At 40.7% G+C, this 22,836-nt stretch overlaps 1 protein-coding gene across 1 annotated transcript in view; it reads left to right on the plus strand.

The window, feature by feature from the left end:
* Positions 1-20,763, plus strand: part of CASKIN1 (CASK interacting protein 1) — a 444,510-nt gene extending 423,747 nt beyond the window's left edge. The window contains exons 20-21 of the mRNA XM_053694420.1: positions 11,463-11,847; positions 20,027-20,763. Of these exons, the coding sequence (XP_053550395.1) occupies positions 11,463-11,847; positions 20,027-20,123 (482 nt within the window). The 3' untranslated portion in view covers positions 20,124-20,763. The remainder of the gene's footprint in view (positions 1-11,462; positions 11,848-20,026) is intronic.
* Positions 20,764-22,836: the final 2,073 nt, after the last annotated feature.

Here is a 22,836-nt window from a genome sequence, read left to right on the forward strand (position 1 = left end):
AGAGCTGTCTATATAGCTCCCCCCTTAGCTCCACCCCCCAGTCATTCGACCGAAGGCTAGGAAGAAAAAGGAGAAACCATAGGGTGCAGTGGTGACTGAAAGTTTAAAAAATAAAAATATATATATGCCTGTCTTAATAAACAGGGTGGGCTGTGGACTCGATACATCACAAGAGAAATAAATTGATCAGGTAAGCATAAATTATGTTTTCTCTTGTAAGATGTATCGAGTCCACGGATTCATCCTTACTTGTGGGATACCAATACCAAAGCTTTAGGACACGGATGAAGGGAGGGACAAGACAGGGACCTTAAACTGAAGGCACCACTGCTTGTAGAACCTTTCTCCCAAAAATAGCCTCCGAAGAAGCAAAAGTATCAAATTTGTAAAATTTGGAAAAAGTATGAAGCGAAGACCAAGTCGCCGCCTTACAAATCTGTTCAACAGAAGCCTCATTTTTAAAAGCCCATGTGGAAGCCACAGCTCTAGTAGAATGAGCAGTAATTCTTTCAGGAGGCTGCTGTCCAGCAGTCTCATAGGCCAAACGGATGATGCTTTTCAGCCAAAAGGAAAGAGAGGTAGCCGTAGCCTTTTGGCCTCTCCGCTTACCAGAATAGACAACAAACAGTGAAGATGTTTGACGGAAATCTTTGGTTGCTTGTAAGTAAAACTTTAAAGCACGAACCACATCAAGATTGTGCAACAGACGTTCCTTCTTTGATGAAGGATTAGGACACAGAGAAGGAACAAAATCTCTTGATTGATATTCTTATTAGAAACAACCTTAGGAAGAAAACCAGGTTTGGTATGCAAAACCACCTTATCTTAATGGAAAATAAGATAAGGGGAATCACACTGTAAAGCAGATAGCTCAGAAACTCTTCGAGCCGAAGAGATAGCAACTAAGAACAAAACTTTCCAAGATAGAAATTTAATATCTATGGAATGCATAGGTTCAAACGGAACCCCTTGAAGAACTCTAAGGACTAAGTTTAGGCTCCAAGGCGGAGCAGCAGGCTTAAATACAGGCTTAATTCTGACCAAAGCCTGACTAAAAGTTTGAACGTCTGGGACATCTGCCAGACCTTTGTGTAGTAGAATAGACAAAGCAGATATTTGTCCTTTTAGAGAACTAGCTGATAATCCCTTCTCCAAACCCTCTTGGAGAAAAGACAATATTCTAGGAATCCTAATCTTACTCCACGAGTAACCTTTGGATTCATACCAATAAAGATATTTGCGCCAAATCTTATGATAGATCTTCCTGGTGACAGGCTTTCTAGCCTGAATCAGGGTATCAATGACCTACTCAGAGAACCCACGCTTTGATAGAACTAGGCGTTCAATCTCCAAGCAGTCAGACGCAGAGAAACTAGATTTGGATGTGAGAACGGACCTTGGATTAGAAGGTCCCACCTCATTGGTAGGGTCCACGGTGGAACCGAGGACATGCCCACTAGGTCTGCATACCGAGTCCTGCGTGGCCATGCAGGTGCTATCAGAATCACCGTAGCTCTCTCCTGCTTGATTCTGGCAACCAGACGTGGAGGGAGAGGAAGCAGTGGAAATACGTAGGCCAGATTGAAGGACCAAGGTACTGCTAGAGCATCTATCAATACCGCCTTGGGATCCCGGGACCTGGACCCGTAACAAGGAAGTTTGGCATTCTGATGCGACGCCATCAGATCTAATTCTGGTGTGCCCCATAGCTGAATCAGCTGAGCAAATACCTCCGGATGGAGTTCCCACTCCCCCGGATGAAAAGTCTGACGACTTAGAAAATCCGCCTCCCAGTTCTCTACTCCTGGAATGTGGATTGCTGAGAGATGGCAAGAGTGATCCTCTGCCCATTGGATTATTTTGGTTACCTCCATCATCGCTAGAGAACTCCTTGTTCCTCCTTGATGATTGATATAAGCTACAGTCGTGATGTTGTCCGACTGAAACCTGATGAATTTGGCTGCAGCAAGCTGAGGCCATGCCTGAAGCGCCTTGAATATCGCTCTCAGTTCTAGGATGTTTATCGGAAGAAGAGATTCCTCCTGAGACCATAAGCCCTGTGCTTTCAGGGAGTTCCAGACTGCACCCCAGCCTAGCAGGCTGGCATCTGTCGTTACAATGAGCCACTCTGGCCTGTGGAAGTACATTCCCTGAGACAGGTGGTCCTGAGACAACCACCAGAGAAGAGAATCTCTGGTCTCCTGGTCCAGATGCAGTTGAGGAGATAAATCTGCATAATCCCCATTCCACTGTTTGAGCATGCATAGTTGCAGTGGTCTGAGGTTTAGGCGGGCAAAAGGAACTATGTCCATTGCCTCTACCATGAGTCCGATTACCTCCATACACTGAGCCACAGATGGCCGAGGAATGGAATGAAGAGTTCGGCAAGTGGTTAAGAGTTTTGATTTTCTGACTTCCGTCAGAAATATTTTCATTTCTACCGAATCTATCAGTGTCCCCAGAAAGGAAACTCTTGTGAGAGGGAAGAGAGAACTCTTTTTTATGTTCACCTTCCACCCGTGAGATCTCAGAAAAGCCAACACAATGTCCATATGAGACTTGACTAGCTGAAAAGTCGACGCCTGAATTAAGATGTCATCTAGATAAGGCGCCACTGCTATTCCCCGAGGTCGTAGAACCGCCAGAAGGGACCCTAGCACCTTTGTGAAAATTCTTGGAGCCGTGGCTAACCCGAAGGGAAGAGCCACAAACTGGTAATGCCTGTTTAGAAAGGCAAATCTGAGAAATTGATGATGATTTCTGTGAATAGGGATGTGTAAATACGCATCCTTTAAGTCCACGGTAGTCATATATTGACCTTCCTGGATCAGAGGCAGAATAGTGATGGAACCTTGAGGAACTTGTTTAGAATTTTGAGATCCAAGATTGGTCTGAAACTTCCCTCTTTTTTGGGAACCACAAACAGGTTTGAGTAGAACCCTAGTCCCTGTTCTTCTTTTGGGACTGGGCGGATCACCCCCATGGTAAGCAGATCTTCTACACAGCGTAAGAACGCTTCTCTCTTTGTCTGGTTTACAGACAATCGAGAAATATGAAATCTCCCCCGTGGAAGGGAGTCTTTGAATTCCAGAAGGTATCCCTGGGACACAATTTCTAAAGCCCAGGGATCGTGAACATCTCTTGCCCAAGCCTGAGCGAAGAGAGAGAGTCTGCCCCCTACTAGATCCGGTCCCGGATCGGGGGCTACCCCTTCATGCTGTCTTAGAGGCAGCTGCAGGCTTCTTGGCCTGTTTACCCTTGTTCCAAGCCTGGTTAGGTCTCCAGACTGACTTGGATTGGGCAAAACTCCCCTCTTGCTTTGCAGTAGAGGAAGCCGAAACGGAACCACTCTTGAAGTTCCGAAAGGAACGGAAATTACTTTGTTTGATCTTCATCTTATTTGATCTATCCCGAGGAAGGGCATGACCTTTCCCTCCAGTGATGTCTGAAATAATCTCTTTCAGTTCAGGCCCAAAAAGGGTCTTTCCTTTGAAAGGGATGTTCAAAAGTTTAGATTTGGATGACACATCAGCAGACCAGGACTTAAGCCATAACGCCCTGCGTGCTAAAATGGCAAAACCTGAATTCTTTGCCGCTAATTTAGCCAGTTGAAAAGCGGCATCTGTAATAAAAGAATTAGCCAATTTAAGGGCCTTGTTTCTGTCCATAATCTCCTCTAATGGAGTCTCCACCTGAAGAGCCTCTTCTAGAGCCTCAAACCAGAAAGCAGCTGCAGTAGTTACAGGAACAATGCACGCAATAGGTTGAAGAGAAAAACCCTGATGAACAAAAATTTTCTTCAGGAGACCCTCTAATTTTTTATCCATAGGATCTTTGAAAGCACAACTGTCTTCGATAGGTATAGTTGTACGCTTAGACAGAGTAGATATAGCTCCCTCCACCTTAGCGACTGTCTGCCACGAGTCCCACATGGTGTCAGATATGGGAAACATTTTCTTAAAAGGAATACCTGGTCTATCCCACTCCTTAGTAATAATATTCACAATCCTCTTAGGAACTGGAAAAACATCAGTGTAAACAGGAACCTCTAAGTATTTATCCATTTTACACAATTTCTCTGGAACCATTATAGGGTCACAATCATCTAGAGTCGCTAATACCTCCCTGAGCAATAAGCGGAGGTTTTCAAGCTTAAATTTAAAGGCCATCATATCAGAATCTGTCTGAGGAAGCATCTTTCCTGAATCAGAAATTTCTCCCTCAGATAACAAATCCCTCACCCCTACTTCAGAGCATTGTGAGGGCATATCAGATATGGCTACTAAAGCGTCAGACGGCTCAGCATTTTTCCTAAACCCAGAGCTGTCCCACTTTCCTTGTAAACCGGGCAGTTTAGATAAAACATCTGTGAGGGTTGTATTCATAACTGTGGCCATGACTTGTAAAGTAAAAGAATTTGACGCACTAGAGGTACTTGACGTCACTTGTGCGGGCGTTACTGGTTGTGACACTTGGGGAGAGCTAGATGGCGAACCCTAATTTACTTCTGACTGAGAATCATCTATTGCTCTATTTTTAAGTGCTAATATATGTTCTTTATAGTTTATAGACATATCAGTACAATTGGGACACATTCTAAGAGGGGGTTCCACAATGGCTTCCAAACATATTAAACAAGGATTTTCCTTGGTGTCAGACATGTTAAACAGGCTAGTAATGTAACAAGCAAGCTTGGAAAACACTGTAATCAAAGTAAAAAACACTTAGAAATAAAATGGTACTCTGCCTTTAAGAGAGAAAAAAGCTGCACCAGTTCTGCAAAACAGTGTAAAAAAGTAGTAAACTTAACAAATTTTTTACAGTAGCATTATAAAGGCTTAGTAACTTTGCACAGCTATGCAAACAAACAATTTAATTTTAATGACTTTTAATGAACTTTTATGACAAAAACGGATTGAAAAAAAGTTAAACCCAGTAAAAAAAGACTTTCAGCACCATGCCACAGCTCTGCTGTGGCTCCTACCTGCCCTTCAGAACGATTTGTGGGAGAAAAAACTTCTTTAACAACCCTCAAACACAGCAGAAACGACAGGAGAAGCAGTGATATGTCTCAGGGGAAAGGAAACTGCGCAACTGAGGCGTAAAAATAGGCCCCTCCCACCTCACTCGATGTTTTGAGGCCTACCAGAGAAACACCAGAGTGTCTCTTAATTAACCATGTGAGTTACAAAACTCAAAACCAAGCCACGATGACCCCTTTAGTCCCTTCAAAAAACGTTATAAATGCATTAAAAAAAACAACGTTTTTTCCTAACAGTGTCACCAGTAACTAATGAGCCCTTGCAAGCAAGCTGAAATTCCTATTAAAGTATCTGAATACAGCTTACCCTTCCCTCATGGGGATATTGCCAGCCTTTTCTAGATTTAACACAGTCTGTCTAGAAAATTATAGACTGAACATACCTCATATGCAGCTTAGTCTGCAAACCGTTCTCCCAACTGAAGTTTTCCTATACTCTTCAGGCCTTGTGAGAACAGCAGTGGATCTTAGTTACAAAGTGCTAAGATCATCATCCTTCTTGCAGAAATCTTCATCCCTTTTCTGCCAAAGAGTAAATAGTACACACCGGTATCATTTAAAATAATAAACTTTTGCTTGAGAAGTAAAAAACTACATTTTAGTCACCACATAGCTCTTTGCCCTTCATAGCAGTTAAGCAGGCAGAGAGAATGACTGGGGGGTGGAGCTAAGGGGGGAGCTATATAGACAGCTCTGCTGTGGGTGCTCTCTCTGCCACTTCCTGTAGGGAAGGAGAATATCCCACAAGTAAGGATGAATCCGTGGACTCGATACATCTTACAAGAGAAAAAGGTGTGGTGTGAATCCAGCAAATATTTCAGAGAGTTCAATATAGGAGACACAGCTGCTTGATCCATAACTTATAGATCTTTCATTGCTTCACCTGAAAGGGATAGCGGTTCAGGGCTAGATGATCATGAGGGCCCCACCTCTGAACGAGATGGAGAAAATGCCAAAAGAATTGCTAAAGCGATCAACAACTGTGCGCTTCACAGGCACTGCTAGATTTTTATCTTGTGAGATTAAGACATAGGCCCCTATTTAACAAAGGTCTTGCGGACCTGATCCGACAGTGCGGATCAGGTCCACAAGACCTCGCTGAATGCGGAGAGCAATACGCTCTCTGTATTCAGCATTGCACCAGCAGCTCACAAGAGCTGCTGGTGCAACACCGCCCCCTGCAGACTCGAGGCCAATCGGCCGCCAGCAGGGGGGTGTCAATCAACCTGATTGCACTCGATCGGGTTGAATTGTGGCGATTCCTGTCCGTCTGCTCATAACTGCTGTTTCTGGCGAGTCTGAAGACTCAAGTGAGTACAAGAGAAAGGGGAATTGAGCCTATATGACCTTTCTTAAAACCAATGTAGGTCAAATATCATATAACAATTCAATGGTAAGCGTCCCTGTGTGGGAGGATATTATGTGAACACATTCCAAAAAAAACCATAATCTCTGTTAACAAATAATTATATCCATCTTCAAAAGCATTCCGTGTTAGTAAGACAGATTGATATCATGGAACAGTCTCACCTCACAACCTTCATATCACCCCAACATCATCATACTATGCGGCAGCTTCAGGCGGGACCCGCCGGCTTAAGGGACACTCCCAACGCTGCCTCAGCGTAGCCGCTTAGCAGGTACACTCACCACTCGATCAGGCCGCACGCCAACTCGCTGCTTGCGAGGGAGGGGGAAGGAGGTGATGTCACTGGTGACGGATCCAGGTTCCGGTGTCAATGAAGGCAAATCAGAAAGGAGGTGTGTCACTCCTCCAATAACAGGGTTCGATCCGATAAAACAGCAACTGATAAATCCTCAGGACGCTTAATGAATCATTGTAACAAACTAACGATCCGTCCTTGCTGGTGATAAAATAGTAAAGCAAGAGGTGCGGACAGTTCATATAAAATATTGAATCTTTATTCCAAAACTCTTTAAAAATACAGGAACAAGCAGTAATTAGGCAGAGTAAGTGTAACACCTAAGCTGGCTTACGCGTTTCGGCGTTTGCCGTAGTCAGTGCGGATCAGGTCCGCAAGACTTCGCTGAATATGGAGAGCAATACGCTCTCCGTATTCAGCATTGCACCAGCAGCTTGCAAGAGCTGCTGGTGCCACACCACCCCCTGCAGACTCGCGGCCAATCGACTGCCAGCAGGGAGGTGTCAATCAACCCGATCGTACTCAATCGGGTTGAATTGTGGCGATTCCTGTCCGCCTGCTCAGAGCAGGCGGACAGGGTTATGGAGCAGCGGTCTTTGTGACCGCTGCGTCATAACTGCTGTTTCTGGCGAGTCTGAAGACTCGCCAGAAACATGGGCCGTCAAGCTCCTTTCGGAGCTTGATAGGCCCCATAATGTATAAAGTCACCAGTAAGCAGATGACAGATATTGCATAGAGTTAGATATAACAAAACTTTAACATTTATGTCTCATGAGCCCACAAAGGTCTCCCCCCTTCTCGGATATGTTAAAGAGGCATCAGTATGGCAGATATGTGTTTAAAGAAAATAAAAAGTAGTCAGAAGCTTTTGCACAGTTTGTGACACTGGAGCGAAACTACAGAAAAATAGAATGGCAATCTATTGCCTGCAGTGTGCTCCTGATGAGGTTGTTTAGCTTATCCCATGGGGAGTTTGAAGCCTCTGATCCAACATCTCAGCAAGTGCCACATGTAAAAGTGACACTTTTGTAATAAGCGTTGATGAAAACTCTGCTAGACTTGGCTGCCACACAGACTTCCCTGAGAAATGGCGGCCATCTAGGCCCTCACCGACCTCTCCGTTGATCTTACCAGGAGCCACTGCAGATCCAGGGGATTAACACAACTTAATGTTCCCTGGACAATTAGTGGTCCCAGTGCAAGTAGAATTGGTCACACAACAGAGGGATCCTACTGTTCATCTCCTCATCATGCGTCCATCTGCTCCGTAGGCTGACTCCTCGCAGGCTGACTCCTCCCCCTCCCTTTAATATTTACAATAAAAACATTTATAAAACCGCATTTATATCTGCTCATTTAAAAGCTATATTAAAGGGACATGAAACCCAAATTTTTTCTTTAATGATTTAGAAAGTGTGCAATTTTAAAACAACTTTCCAATTTACTTATATTATCTAATTTGCTTCATTATCTTGATATACTTTGTTGAAAAGCATATCTAAATAGGCTCAGTTGCTGCTGATTGGTGGCTGCACATAGATGCCTTGTGGGATTGGCTCACCCATGTGCATTGCTATTTCTACAACAAAAGATATCTAAAGAATGAAGCCAATTAGGTAATAGAAGTAAATTGGAATGTTGTTTAAAATTGTATTCTCTATCTGAATCATGAAAGAAAAACTTTGGTTTTCATGTCCCTTTAAAGTCAAAATTATATTAGTTGTTTAAATATTGCAAACATATGTGTAAAGGTTTAGTTTCTATAAAGTATTGAGCGTCACTATGTGTAAACTAGTTTTCTATTTATCTCTGTGCAAACAAGACTGTGGAAATATTTTTATATACTTATTTTCCACACAGCCTTGTTTGCACAGTCTCTTTTATTGCCTGTTTTTTTTCTCTCACTAATAGTCATCAGAAGGAAAAATAGATCAGGGGAAAACATAAGTTCAAACCTGGCAGTGCCCATTACTTTATGAAGATTTAGTGGCATTTAGAAAACTAACAATATTCACAGGAAAAGGGACAAAATAAATAATGAAAGTATATTAGTTTTTTTTTAACTGCACTTTATTAAACATTTTATATCACAATCTCATAGTGTTTAATACCCTTTAAACTTTTATGATTTAGATAGAGCATGTAGTTTTAAATAACTTTTCAATGTACTTATATTATCTTATTTGCTTTGTTCTGTTGGTATCCTTTGTTGAAAAGCATACGTATGTAGGCTCAGGAGCAGCAAGCACTACTGGGAGCTAGCTGCTGATTTGTACATATATACCTCTCGTCATTGGCTCGGCTGATTTGTTCAGCTAGCTCCCAGTAGCGCATTGCCGCTCCATCAACAAGAGAATGAAGCACATTTGATAATAGGAGTAAATTAGAAACCTATTTAAAACTGCAGGCTCTGAATCATGAAAGCAACATTTGGGGTTTTAAGTCCCTTTAATTTATACAGCAGAATCTTTCTAATGTGTGGCAGAAAATGAGGACTTTTGTGTTATTTTAATACTTCTCTAGAAATTAGCATATAAATGAAGTGTAAATAGGTTTAGTGGCCTTACAGGACCGCAGAATCCTTCATTTCACAATTTCTTAGTATCAGACAATAACAATATCTCTTATGCTACGTAATGAGATACCACCAGCGCTGTATAGAACTATGTGACGGCTCCCGGTGCGCGTCTCTCCATCCCCCACCTCTCTGTCTTCTGGTTACGGAATGAAGATTACACTAATGTCTTTCAATAAGAGAATATCAGACTTAACTAAAGGAAGTGCCTTGGATTTAGTGGATATTAATCCTCTCAACCCGATAGCTCATGAATTACTATTAATCCAATTACTACAGTTGTGTGTTTAGGCTTCAGCCGGCGCTATGCACACTGATGCCCATGAAAAAGCGTGTGCAGCCGTTCTCATAAATACCATAATATAGCCATAACGAGACCCCCAAACCGACAAATCGCACACGGGACACAGGTACAAGTCCCTAAATCCGGAATTCCAAAACCGGAAATCCAGACTTTTTCATTCATATTTCTATCAAAATAAAATGATTAAAAATGACCATTTTCGCCTGCCAGTCTCACTCTTCTCTGCCTGCGTCTGGGTTTTTTTTGGTGTGCGAAAATGCAAATAAAAGTATTTATTTAAAACAACAACCATTACCTTTCTGCTTATAGCATTGTACTATCTTTCTGATGGTTATATATACAATAGCACTAATAAAACAACCTTTTGTGCTGCATAAGCTGTAAATATTCCCTAAATGACATAAGATATATTCCCTCTTCAAGCTGTTCCATTTTACAGATGCAAATATACAAATATTCCAAAATGAAAAAACTTTTATGAGATCTAAACCTTTTCCTGTCCCAAGCAGTTTGGATAAAGGGCTAGTGCCTGTATAAATTCAATTAAAGGGATATAAATTACAAAATTAAACTTATAGTTCAGCAAGAGTATGTCGTTTTATGAGACCTTTCAGTTTACTTCTGCTATCAAATTTATTTTGTTCTCTTGGTATCTTTGTTTGAAAAGCATACCTAGGTAGGCTCAGGAGCAGAAGTGCACCACTGGGAACAAGCTGCTGATTGGTGGCTATGCACATATGCTTCTTGTTATTGGTTCATCAGATGTGCAGCTAGGTCCCACCTGCACAAAGGATACCAAGATAATCAATGCAAATTGATAGCAGAAGTAAATTGGAAACATGTTTAAAATTATACTTGCGCCTACATTACTGAACTCACTGTCACGAATACTTGTTCCACTTTACAAGTTCTCTATACTAGGTGCAGGCACTTGTGCATAGAGGCGCGTCACCCCATTCATGAAGGCACAATCTCATTTAAGGGTCTTGAGGAAGATACAAAGTAGCAAGACAGCGAAGTCACGAAATTACAGTTTAGCCCATTTGCTTCCGGGAATTTCAGAGAAAAACTTGCCCAAAGTACCAGAGAATTTTTAGCATTTTTGCTATCAATTTGTTTAAACACAAATAAAGCATTGCTTTTTTTATTCACCAAAATCAATATCAAAACGATATATATTTTTTTAAAGTAGACAACCCAAGGTATTGACCTGGCACATTTTGGTATAATTTAGGGGTTAACAGTGTGACAGGGCAACAGCTAGGGCAGTAATATTTATTTTATTATAATTTTATTCTATCTTTTGTTCCTTCACTAGCACAGAGCATCCTGGTCACAACGGCACAACAAATTTAGCAGCTACTAATTTGAGCACCGATTTGCAAGCAGTACAGATTTCACATGAGAGGTATTAGTGCTCCATACAACTTGCATTTTGTGTTGGATTTGTAATCTGGCCATAAAAAAGCCTTAAAGGTAAATGCAACCACAACTAAAAGTCATATATCAGTAACTGGTGGATCTTATAGTTTTATATTTAGTTTCAGATTGTTAGGCAGGTAACACCTCACTAGGTAGGGTGGTAAATACAATTCTGAGATCTCACCCCCTAGGAAAACCTGACAGTGTTAAAGGGAGTTATCAATATTGTGCTTAGGGTTAGACTTAGAATTAACCTTTCAGATGCCAGAGGTAGCTAAAGTGCAGTGTGTTGCCGTCCACACTGGCATCCAAGTGGTTAATTAGCATTTGCCAAACTAGCAGAAAGTTGCTGCACCAGCAGAATAATTATAGCCACATTGTAACTTTTAGCAATATTATGGCAACTGCGATATTGGTGGTGCTTTTCTATAAGTGACTCTCTCCTTTCTGTTTCAGAGGTAAAGAAGGCAATGGGGACCCCTCCACCTGTGTCACCAAAACCAGCCCCTCCCCCAACAGCACCTAAACCCATTAAACCCCATGCGGCCATCCAGTCATCAAGCGCCAGCTCAACTCCGGCACCTTCTCCTGTAAAGCAGCCCAATAACATCAAGCCTTCTAGCACTCCTCCCTCTCTGTGCTCCAGCCCTGCCAAACCCATGTCCCCAAGCTACCCCCAGCAGGTGCCCATCAAGCCTCCTAGATTATCCATCACCAGCTCTTCCATGGAGGGAGGAACCAGCGAAGCTGCCCAGCAGAAACTGGAGGAGACGAGTGCATCACTGGCTGCCGCACTTCAAGCTGTGGAGGAGAAAATTAAACAAGAAGACGCCCAGAAAGAGTAAGTAACTCTACAAGCCCAATGTGTGTCCACTATACATGTGCACCAAATGGTGTGCACTGTGTGTGAGAGTGAGTACAGTGCTCTTTGTGTTGTGTTTAGTGTATCTGTGTACAGGAAGCTCATCCATATGGACAGAATGGTCTCTGCCCCACCATTTAAAATGCTCCACAAAAAATAATTTTTGTCTCTCTTATTTTTATTATCTAGTGGCTTTATTGGTTTCGGTGCAGGGTGAGAAGGTATTTAGCTCCACCAGTGTCCTATACATAATGTTGTAAAAAAAATGCTTGTGTTAAAGCAAACAATTTATTATACTTGGTGGGGCTGCTCTTGCTGTAGCCCTCCCACATCCTGCTGAACCTTTGTTATGTCACTTCCTGTTTCAGCTAGGGTGGGAAATTAAGCTACAGGAAGAGAGACCATTTTATCTCAGAGCAGTGGGAACCGTGAGTTTAATCATGCTGAATATGTGAGTACTTATAGGAGTTATAAGGCTTGCCTGGAGACACATGGCATTAGGCCTCTGTGTTTGTTTCAGCCTCAATTCAACATTTTAATGGGCTTTAAGAAATTCCACTTTTCTGGAGTTTGCTGGGAATTGTAGTCTTTCTAACACATAATCTCCCACACTGCCTATATTTCTTCAGATACAAAGTTATGCACCTCCAGCGATCTATTATGGAGAGTCCTACCTGCAGAGTACATTGTCACCTCCTCCAGCGATCTATTATGGAGAGTCCTACCTGCAGAGTACATTGTCACCTCCTCCAGCGATCTATTATGGATTGTCCTACCTGCAGAGTACATTGTCACCTCCAGTAATCTAATATAGAGAGTTTTACCTGCAGAGTACATTGTCACCTCCAGTGATCTAATATAGAGAGTCCTACCTGCAGAGTACATTGTCACCTCCTCCAGTTATCTTTTATAGAGAGTCCTACCTGCAGAGTACATTGTCACCTCCAGTAATCTAATATAGAGAGTCCTACCTGCAGAGTACATTGTCACCTCCAGTGATCTAATATAGAGAGTCGTACCTGCAGAGTACATTGTCACCTCCTCCAGTGATCTAATATAGAGTCCTACCTGCAGAGTACATTGTCACCTCCAGTGATCTAATATAGAGAGTCGTACCTGCAGAGTACATTGTCACCTCCAGTGATCTAATATAGAGAGTCGTACCTGCAGAGTACATTGTCACCTCCAGTGATCTAATATAGAGAGTCGTACCTGCAGAGTACATTGTCACCTCCAGTGATCTAATATAGAGAGTTGTACCTGCAGAGTACATTGTCACCTCCTCCAGTGATCTATTATAGATAGGGTTGCCAGTTGTCCAGTATTTCTGTCCGGTAATATCTATTACAAAAAACAGTCAATCAAATGTCCTTTTTTTTGAGGTCCTTAACTTTGACTTTGGCCCCTATTAAACACTGCTTACAAAAGTGACAATCTTCCCTCCTGGCTGAGGTGCCTTTGATAACTGAAAACTCACAGTCAGTGGCAAAGGGAAGCTGAGTAATGCGGCGCTCATCTTCTGAGCCTGGATGTGACATGTCACCTGAGTAGCGTGGCGCTCCTCTTCTGAGCCTGGATGTGAGTGTCAGGCACATGATGCTCTGATGTCACCTAGTACAGCGCAGGTGCTATGCCTAGATATCCTGCAAGGGATTGAGTCACACTCCCAGCCTGGCTAAACTTGTAAAAGAGGGAGTCTTTATAAACTTTTGCAGAATTTTGTATTTTCTTTTAAAAATAATAAACATTCATAATTTGGCATTTTTAAGGTATAGACAAACAATAAATGAAGGGGTTAATAAGATTTTTATTTGCACTAGTAAGCCTCTTTTTTCTCCCCCACCCCTGTATGTGAGTGTGAGGAAAGGGAGAAATATTTTCTACAGCTGAATGGTTTGCATAAACTTTAAAGTTACCAGCCCACTAAATGGTAAAGATAGGGAAAAAGGAACCTTTCTTTTAAAAGGTGGTGAGAGTCCAGAAGCCTTTACTCCTGGGATTCAACTCCTGGCCACTAGGAGGCGGCAAATATACCCAACACCTACAGGAGAAGGTGAAGAATTGTGGTGTTCCAGATTCTTTTTTGTAAGCGAACCCATTTTCCACCTCAGGACTATCAGGAAAGGGGGAGTATGGAGTACTGGGTAGAGATAAAATTATACCGTATGACCGTAATAAGCCTGCCACAGGTGTTGTGGGGACCTGTTCCTTAGCCTCTTCCTGTTGGATTGTCATTGTACTCCACTAATATATCCTCTGCTGTTGCTTGCATATCACTGGATGGGCTCTCTACTGGAAGTAGACTTTCTGCAGCTGGATAAGCATGGTAGAGTGAGTGCGAGTAAGTGACAACTCTTTGCACTCTCATGGCCCACAGGCTATTAGCCGGTGCAATCTAAGGTACATCATAACCAGGGGACATATTAAGTTTATCAGACTGACACCACCACTGTCACCTAGACTTTTTAACATATGTCTAGTGTATTTATGGGGTTAATACTGTGAAGCGATTTTTTAGGATTTTCTTTGTGTGCATTTTATTTTTAATTTTTGCTTAGTAAGCATTATTTATTTATCGCTAGCGTTGTTTAGTACGAACTTATTAGCATGCGCCGGGTTTTTAGATTTAGTTTTTTCCTTATAATTGCACTACTGTACCATGCTCCTGCGAGGAGTTAACACGCCCCGGGTGTTTTGGTTTAATAATCTTCCTCCGACCACACGATTGTTCTGCGCTCCCTTGAGGGTTAGCACGCACACAGAGCTATTTGCTTGTAATAGTTTCTGCAGCGGTTGGTCTTTTAACACAAGCTATTTCCACCAAAATAGATATTTCTGTCAGGTGAAATGGTTTCTCGCTCTTAATATGCAACTGTGAATCTACCCCAGCTTACTGTGGTATCGAGGAGGGAGTAAGAGCCCAATATACTAAGAGCTGGGATACATAGTCTTATATTTTATATATATTTTACTATTTTCTTATAAACTTTTCTGGATATTTGCACAAAGAGGTTCTTAATTTGCTCTTTCATTACTTTCTCCACTTTTACTCTCGGATCTTAACATTAAAGTCTCTACTGAATATTTACACACGTTTATTTACAGAACAATTTACAGTAATACTTTTACTGTATCTTGTGGTCTGTATTTATTTGTCCATTTTATGTTTTATTATTTATCATACTTTACCCACTTCTCTTCATTGCCATTCTTTAGAGGGTAGATCCACTGATCATTTGTTTAGTCGAAAAAAATGTGTATTGTGCAAGCTTATTTCTGTTGTACCTCCAACTCAGCTTTGCACTTCCTGTTTGGATCATAATATACATTCTAATCAAACTAATTCTAATTTTCCCTCTAAGGAACTCTGTTCTCCCTCTTTGTGTTCTGCACGGGGGAGTTCTACAGATTTTACTCAAGGATTTTGTGCGTTCTACAGTTTCTGATGTTTTGGTGGCTATGCCTCCTCCATGTGTAGCTTAAATGTGGTTTGTCTGATAATTAACCTATTGTTGATTTATCTGGCCGTTCTGTTACTCAAAGTGAAAGACCAGTATGACATATTGAATGAGACTCTAACACCTGAGATATTTCTTCTAAAGGTGAATTATCCTCTGATAATCAGGACTCTAATATTGATCAAGACACAAAATCTACTTCTTTCATTTCTATAAAACAAGTATTCCCTTAGAGCAGTGTTTCCCACCCCTGTAGACATACATTTGTTTTTCTATGTACCCCAACTGTTGCACAAATATTATTGATCTTTTACATGAGCAAAAGTGGAAATCATTTGTATCACTTAATTTCACAAGTTTGTATCATGTTAATGAAGTAAATATATAGGAATTTAAAAATTACAAGATTAATAAACATATAAAACACAGCTATTTAGTCCATTGATATTAATAATTATATGCAATTAATGTGCTTTAATTAAAAAAGAGGAAAATAAACTTTTCTGCATGATGAGGAACGTTGTATAAATGGTACCATCTTTCTATTTTTAATAACCATTTCATACAGTTTATCTGTCTCGTTTTACTGCAGCACGCGTCCGTATGATGCACTTTACCTATTTTACAGTGGCACATTTATCTGCCACTTGTCTCTGTGACACTTGGTCACAGTAATACAGTTTCTCTGTTCATATCAGTGAAGCTCAACTCCAGCTCTCATTTGAAACTAGAATCTAAGGTTTTACCAATCTTAAGGTGAAACATTGATTGAACAGTGGTTCATACGAGGCAGGGAAATACTCAAACTCTGCCCTGTTAGGAGTGCTCAAGGGTAGAAATTATAAATACAGCTTTCTTTGATATTTCATGTTTACAATAGCTACATCAGGAAAAAAATAATGAAGACCAATCCATGGAGTACCGCTTGCCAATGCCCAAAGTACCACCAGGACTGGAGTACACTAACCACAATTTAAGAAACTATGCCTTATAGGATAGTACTTCTTTCAGAGACCATATGTATAGGAAATTGGAAACTTTCAATAGGAAGGCCTTCTAACAAGCATGTTTTCTATTTAAACCAGCTTTTGGTATTGCTTGTGTAGCTGCATCTTCTCTTTGGTGTTATTCTCTTTCAGACCAAAATTTGAAGATCTTCAAAATCATTTTAAGCTACTAAAATTGACAAATAATTTTAATTGTGATGCCATTATTGATATAATTAGGATTAATGCTAAAAATGGATTGACTAGAAGAGCTTTGTGGTTGAAGTCTTGGTGAACAGATAAGGTTTCCAAGGGTAGACTTTTATCTCTTCACATCCAGGGAAAATGTTTATTTTGCCCTGGTTTAGATGTAATTTTTTTACAGTGGCTGGAGGAAAGGGGGCCTTTTTACCTCAGGGCAAAAAGTCTAAAGGTAAGAATAGTCCAACTGTTCCTTTCATCAGTCTAGGAAACAAACTTCCTCCTTTTCCTCCTCATCACAAAAGCTTGAATCTTTCAGATCTTCCTGGAAGTCCAATATGAACTGAAACAAGTTCAAAAAGAAACCTTCTTCCTCCACTAAATCAGCATGAAGGTGCAGCCTCTGATCCAGGTAGAGGGAAGGTTAAGCTTTTTCAGAAGACCTGGTTGCAGTATGTCCAAGATCCCTGGGTTCTAAAAATAATTTTGCAGGGTTGCAGAATAGGCTTCAAGTCAAGGGCAGGTAGAGGGAAGGTTAAGCTTTTTCAGAAGACCTGGTTGCAGTATGTCCAAGATCCCTGGGTTCTAAAAATAATTTTGCAGGGTTGCAGAATAGGCTTCAAGTCAAGGGCTCCGTGAGGAAGGTTTTTTTTCTGTCTCATGTTCCGTAAGATCCTGTGAAAGCGGGAGCTTTTTTTCAGTCAGTCCATGAACTGGAACTTATGGATGTGATAGTTCTGGTTCCAGTTTTGGAACAAGGTCAAGGATTTTATAATTTATCTATTCATTGTTCCCAAAAACTAGGTAATTTTCAGGCCTATTATATAGATCTCAAAGGTTTCTCAGAGTTCCTACTTTCAAAATGGAAACTATTTTAGCCCTAGTCCAAAAAGGTCAATTTAAGTCCACGATAGAGTGTGTGGCTATTCCTTTTGTACTAGCTACAGCTTCCAGAAATTTTACAAAAGTTCCATCTTTATCTTTAGCTGCATCTCATACCAACAAACTACTGTTGTTTCTTTGCAAGCATGATTAGAAAATTCATATTCCAAAAAGTTCTCTTTCTCCTCAAACAAGTGCTTCTTGTCTGGGAGTCATGATAGATTTAGTGACCATTGTCTTTCTCTTATGAATCAACATAGAACCATGTTACAGACAGTTTTTTTTTTTTTCAAACCTACAGACCTTTCATCAGTAGCTCAATGTATGGAAGTATTGGGTCTGATGGTTACAGCATCAGATGCTATTAACTTTGCACGATTCCGTATGCACTTTCATCAACTTTGTATAGTGCAGGGATTACAATCAGATTTCTCAATCCCTTTGGATACCACTGTGAGATAATCTCAGTCCTGATGGATAAATCACCAATCTGTTTCTTTAGGGGCATCCTTTATTCATCCCAGTTGGAAAATATTTCTACAGATACCAGTCTCTCGGGGTTGGGTGTAGTCTGGGAGTCCATGAGAGTGCAGGGAGTTTGGTCTCCTCAAGAGACAAAGTTACCAATAAACATTTTGGAACTTGGTGCAAACTTCATGGCTCTACATAGTTGGTCTCTTCTCAGAGAGACTTATCTTTTCAGTCAAATAATGTTACAGCTATGGCGTATATCAAGCATCAAGGGGGAATGTGCAGTTCCCAGCATTGAAGGAGGTCACACAGATTTTGACCTGGGTAGACAATTTCTGTACAATGTCTGCAATCCAAATCCCAGGAGTGAACAACTTGGGAGGCAGATTACCTCAGTCGACAAGCTCTTCATCTGGGGGAATTGTCTCTACATTAAGAGGTTTTTGACTAGATTGTGAAACAGTGGGGTCTTCCAGAGATAGACCTTATGGCCCTCTTGTTAAAAACACAAACTTCCCAGATACTTTGCCAGATCCAGGGGGGTCCTCAAGCAAAGTTTGTGGATGCTCTAGCAGCTCCTTGGTCTTTTCATCTTTCTTACATATTTCCACCAACTGTTCTACTACCCAGATTCATAGCTTGGATCAGGCAGCAGCACTCATAATTCTGATTGCTCCAGCTTGGCCATTCAGAACTTGGTATGCAGAACTAATTCAGATGTCCAGTCTTCCTCCTTGGTCTCTTCCACTGGTTCACAACCTTCTATCTCAAGGTCCCCATTTTTATCAAATAACTAAGGCCCCTTAATGACTTGGAGATTGAACTCTTAATCCTTAAACAAAGAGTTTTTTTCTGATAAGGTAGTGGAGACTTTAAATTAGACATAAAAGACCATAATAAGGAGTATTACTAGATTTGGAAGATTTTTCTTTCCTGGTGTGATAATCATGAATTTTGCTGGCATTCTTTCAAATGTCCAAGAATTATTCAGTTCTTAACAAGATGATTTAGATAAAGGCTTTTCTGCAAGTTCTCCACAGACCTTGAAAATTGGCAGCCGCCACTGGTGCAGATACTGAATATGTTAATTGTATGGGTGCGCAGATATAGCCAGTTTGCGCTGCATGAAAATACAGGTGCAAGATACATACATTCTGCATGAGTGTGCAGACATGGGCTGAACTGAGATAGTCAGTGTGTGCATAGAGATGATCTATGTCACTGGTTTTCAAACCTGTCCTCAGACCTCCCTAACAAGCCAGATTTTGAGGATATCCGAACTGGAGCACAGGTAAAATAATCCACTGATTAGTTAACATGGTTATTTGAAAACTAGTGGTCTATGTGCATAAAAACACAGACTTTAGCTTCAGTTTAAGGTTATTATGTTAATAGAAAAGTACCCTATTGCCAGCCAAAGCCAGACTAAACAGTATAGAAGTTTAAATGTACTTGTAATTAATAGATCATGAAAGTCCCAAGACGTATTATTAAAGGGCCACAATAGTCGAAAAATACATGCACTAATCTTTTAGAACATGCAATTTTAGCACTACCAACCCTTCAACTCCATGTGTTAAAGGGGTTAAACACAAATGAAAGTACCACTTGGGAGCCGCAGAGAACTGCTGGTCCCTAAAGATAGGTGATCCAATTAGCAGCAAGGAGCTGCAGAGAACTGCTAGTCCCTAAAGATCAGTGACCCAATTAGCAGCAATAGTTGCATGACAACAGCTGTGCGACTGCTACTGTGGATTGGCTCGCAGGCAGTTGTCTGTGGCTCACAAATGGTACTTTTACTGTGTTTAAACACGTTGCAAGGGTTAAATACATAGTCAAAATACAGGGTCACTAGTGCTAAAATGACATGAATTAACAAATAAGTTATATAACAGCATGTAAATGGACCTTTAATGTCTTAAACTGCACAAAATACGTATGTTGCATGAAACAGAAGTTATGCTAAGGGTGTTCACTTACCTCTGTATTACGACATGCCTTTAGAAGTTGTGAGTCTTTTAAACATGTGTCCCTTTAATATTCTGACTTCATAATTCAATATAGCTGAAATCTTCACAGAAAATGTAAACTAAACAAAGGAATTGATAAATTCATGGTAATATGGTTTCCTCACGTTTCTTTTCTTCTTCTCTTGTGTAGTTCGTCAGTGGAAGATAAAAGCACTGTCAGTATTCTCGATGACATTGGAAGCATGTTTGATGACCTTGCGGACCAACTGGATGCCATGTTGGAGTGAGGTTGTAGCGCATTAGTGGTTGTGGGACCCTTAAAGGTCACCTTGACTGCTTCCTGTCTCTTCTCCCTTTGCTGGGTTGGACCCCCTGCCTCCTCCTCGTTCCTCCAGTCTGCCTCCATCAAGCCGAAACACATTCTCTTTTACTTAGCACAAACAAGCAATGTGATTACCTCAGGATTGTGCTCAGACATTGGGGGCAAAATAGGAGAGAGGCTTTGGATGAGCTATGAAGATGCCAGCATCCCCTCGGTGCCAGCTGGAGGGTGGCACCCACACCAAGATTCTGCCAAAGCTCAGGATCACTACAAATTCTAGAATGCATGGCACATTCAGGAGCTCAGAGTCACAACCTGGACAAACATGGCCACTAAGCCTTGCCATATAAAAACCCATCGAGTTGCAAAGCACTGTGGGAAATAAGAGGTTCATATATTATGAAGGCAAGATTGAGCAGCCAAAACATAGAAATCTTATGATGTTGTTTTTCCTGTAATGCTGGTAGGAATTGCAAGAGGTAATGTTATCACTTGTGGAAAGAAAATGGTGCCAATGAATCAATTTGTGTTACCAAATCTCCGTTCTGATTCAAAAAGACAATAAGCTTAATACTAAGGAAGTAAACACTTTGCTGTTCCCGTAATCTTGTTTTTAGATAACGTCATCAATATGCAAAGTCTCTCACCTCGTTGGTGAAGCGTACACGTGCTAGTGAGATACTCGCCAATACTTACACTAGCGCTACTTTACTACACTGTCAAATCAACATACAGAGCATTGTAGTAATGTAACTGCTCCGTGCTGTGGTATCAATTTGTGCCCCATTATTGTATATTGCAGTATCACAGCTGAGCAACCACATTCATACTCTCAACCCATATGCAAAGCAACGTGTGCGCTCTCTGTATAGCCTATGAAGCAGGTGACCCAGCATCGATTCTGCTCTCCTGTCTACCCATTGAAAAGTGGAAAAAAAAGGCTTGATACAATGGCCTGGCAAAGAGCACATAGAAAGCTGCATAACTACCCTAAGAAAGTGTTTCAGACAAGTACTAGGAGGTTACTGTCCCATGATTTTCTTTGTGTGCCCCCTACTGGTTTTCCACATGTATTACATACAAAAGATTATAGCAGTCTGCCCTCCAGAAACATTTGATGCCCCTTCACAAGTGCATCACTTAAAGGGACATGAAACTTTTGTGATTTAGATAGAGCAGACAGTTTTAAACGCCTTTCCAGTTGACCTCTTCTATCAAATTTGCTTCATTCTCTTGCTATCCTTTGTTGATAGTGCAACAATGTAAACTAGATAGCTGAACACATTGGCTGACCCAATGAAAAGAGACATATTTGTGCAGATACCGATGAGAAGCTAGCTCCCAGTGCATTTCTGCTCATGAGGCTACCTAGGTATGCTTTTCAACAAATGATACCATGACAACAAAGCAAATTTGATAATAGAAGTAAATTAAAAGAAAATTTATGCTTACGTGATAAATTTATTTCTTTTTTGACACAATGAGTCCATGGATCATCTAATTACTATTGGTAAATTTCAAAGTTATGAGTCCACGGATCATCTAATTACTATTGGGAATCAATACCCAAGCTAGAGTACACAGATGATACGGGAGGGACAAGACAGGGAACCTAAAAGGAAGGCATCCTTGATTGAAGATCCTTTCTCCCAAAAGCGGCCTCAGCCGAGGCAAAAGTGTCAAATTTATAGAACTTTGAAATTTACCAATAGTAATTAGATGATCCGTGGACTCATTGTGTCATTAAAAAGAAAAAGGTTGTTTCAAACACAACTTAACTGAATAATGAAAGTTTAATTTGGACTTTACTGTCTCTTTAACGAAAAATAGCAGTTTTTGAATATAGAACACAAATCCACACACTGGATTTCAGTAATGTCATTTATCTTTTGTCTCAGCTAATGAAACCTTTCAGTGTACTAAGCTTTATAACGACAATTGTTCATTCTTTAAAGGGACATGAATCCCAAACATTTTCACCTGTGCTCTAGTTCAGCTATAATGAAAACCTGGCCTGTTAGGGGTACTTGAGGTCCGAGATTGATAAACTCTGATCTAGTAGAACTGCACTAACAGGTAAAACGGAAAAGAGGTGGGTCCACTACATCACCATTTTGTAAGAAATAACTTATAAGAGATCCACAAATTAAAAAAAAAAAGGTACAAAACTTTATTGAAAAATGACAAAAGTTTTACAAACATAAAAATATCAGTATAATACAGAAACCATACAGAGACTGAGGTTACTCATGACATTACTTCCTCAGTAACGACTTACCTTATATAGTAAATTGTAATACACAACAGGTGATTAAAAACCAAAAGGTTAAAGGAATAGGAGTGCATATGTGGCCTTCAGGCAACATTGGTTTACACTTTCTGAAGAACATTTTTTATGAATACCGAGATCCAAAGTAAAATTTTCAAGATGCTATTGAGCTTTAGGTTTACCTTTCAGTATGTTAACTAATTGAGTAGCTTACCTACGGCTATATCACATAGCTTTGGAAACAGCCCCCAAAATAGCAGTTCAAGGAGAAGGCTTATCATGACCATAAACATATAGAATGAGTGAACTCTCCAGCTGCTTTAAATTTTAAAAGACCTTTATTTAAATCAGTGCAGGATCCAACAAATTAAAGCAACATTTCGGACACACTTAGCCCTTATTCATGCAT

The sequence above is a fragment of the Bombina bombina genome, chromosome 11 (assembly GCF_027579735.1).
Source record: "Bombina bombina isolate aBomBom1 chromosome 11, aBomBom1.pri, whole genome shotgun sequence".
NCBI lineage: Eukaryota > Metazoa > Chordata > Amphibia > Anura > Bombinatoridae > Bombina > Bombina bombina.